This window comes from Egretta garzetta, unplaced genomic scaffold, assembly GCF_000687185.1.
Source record: "Egretta garzetta isolate BGI_Z169 unplaced genomic scaffold, ASM68718v1 scaffold215, whole genome shotgun sequence".
NCBI lineage: Eukaryota > Metazoa > Chordata > Aves > Pelecaniformes > Ardeidae > Egretta > Egretta garzetta.
Genome location: NW_009259719.1, coordinates 5,483,360 through 5,484,491, shown reverse-complemented (window position 1 = coordinate 5,484,491; position 1,132 = coordinate 5,483,360). Strand labels below are relative to the sequence as shown.

Genomic DNA, 1,132 nt, shown 5'->3' with positions numbered 1-1,132 from the left:
TATCGCGTCCGTCCGAAAGACGAGGACCACGACCGCATGTACGTGGGCAGCAAGGACTACGTCCTCTCGCTGGACCTCCACGACATCAACCGCGAGCCCCTCATCGTAAGCTGCCATTGCTGGGAGTGGGTGGAAGGGGGGCAACTGGGCACTTGGGGGGGCATTTTGGGTGCCAGGGCAAGAGCTCGATGGGCATCATTGGTGCTTGTGGTGGTGGGGAAGAGGTGGAGCTGGATGGGATCCCTCGTCTCCCCTGGGCTGCTGTCTCCACAGATCCACTGGCCCGCATCCCAGCAGAGGATTGAGGAGTGCATCCTGTCAGGCAAGAACAGCAACGTGAGTGGCCACCATGAATACCCTTCTGGTAGCAACGGGGGGGTTGGTGGGCAGCCCTGGAGGGGGATTTGTGTCCTTGTGTCCTACTCTGGAAAAGTCATCTCCCAGGTGCCCTGTAGCTCGGCAGCACCTGAGGCTGTGCCAGGATGGGGTGGCACTCCAAGGTGTTGAGGTGTCCTGCCATGCCTTCTGTCCTAGCCGTGCTGGCCCTCCAGAGCTTGATGGGCGAGCCAGAGGATGAGCTCCCCATGCTGCTTCCTCCTGCCAGCCAGTGCTGGGCCCTCCGGCATGCCAGCTCACGGCCCATGCCAAACCCTGACCTGTGCCATCCCATGCCAACAGCTGCCCCACGCTGTCCCGTGCCCCACGCTGTCCCATGCCCCACGTTGTCCCATGCCCCATGCCAACCCATGACTCATGCCAGCCCATGACCCATGTCAACCCATGATCCACGACAACCCATGACCATGCCAACCCATGGTCCCACCCCAACCCATGGGGCCATGCCATGGCCCATGCCAACCTCCCACCTTCCTGGCTCCTTGGCTTGCTCCCTCCCTTCCCCAGCTCCTACCCCATGCCAGGGGCATGGTGTCTGCCCCCCACCACAGTGCCTGCCCCAGCGTGAGTGCTGGCAGGCAGTGGGAAGGGGGGTGCCCGTGTCCCCTTGCTGAGGTTGGCACCTCCTCCTTTACTTCCCAGGGGGAGTGCGGCAACTTCATCCGCCTGATCCAGCCCTGGAACCGGTGCTCAGGAGAAACGAAAAGCACAACACCTCAGGGATGAAGCATTTAAT

General features: G+C 62.2%; 1 protein-coding gene across 1 annotated transcript in view; it reads left to right on the top strand.

The window, feature by feature from the left end:
- The window catches only part of SEMA3F (semaphorin 3F), an 89,765-nt gene that overhangs the window by 43 nt on the left and 88,590 nt on the right, over positions 1 to 1,132 (top strand). The window contains 2 exon segments of the mRNA XM_035894664.1: positions 1 to 105; positions 274 to 336. The exon segment at positions 1 to 105 is cut by the window's left edge and continues 43 nt beyond it. Coding sequence (XP_035750557.1) covers positions 37 to 105; positions 274 to 336 — 132 coding nt within the window. The 5' untranslated portion in view covers positions 1 to 36.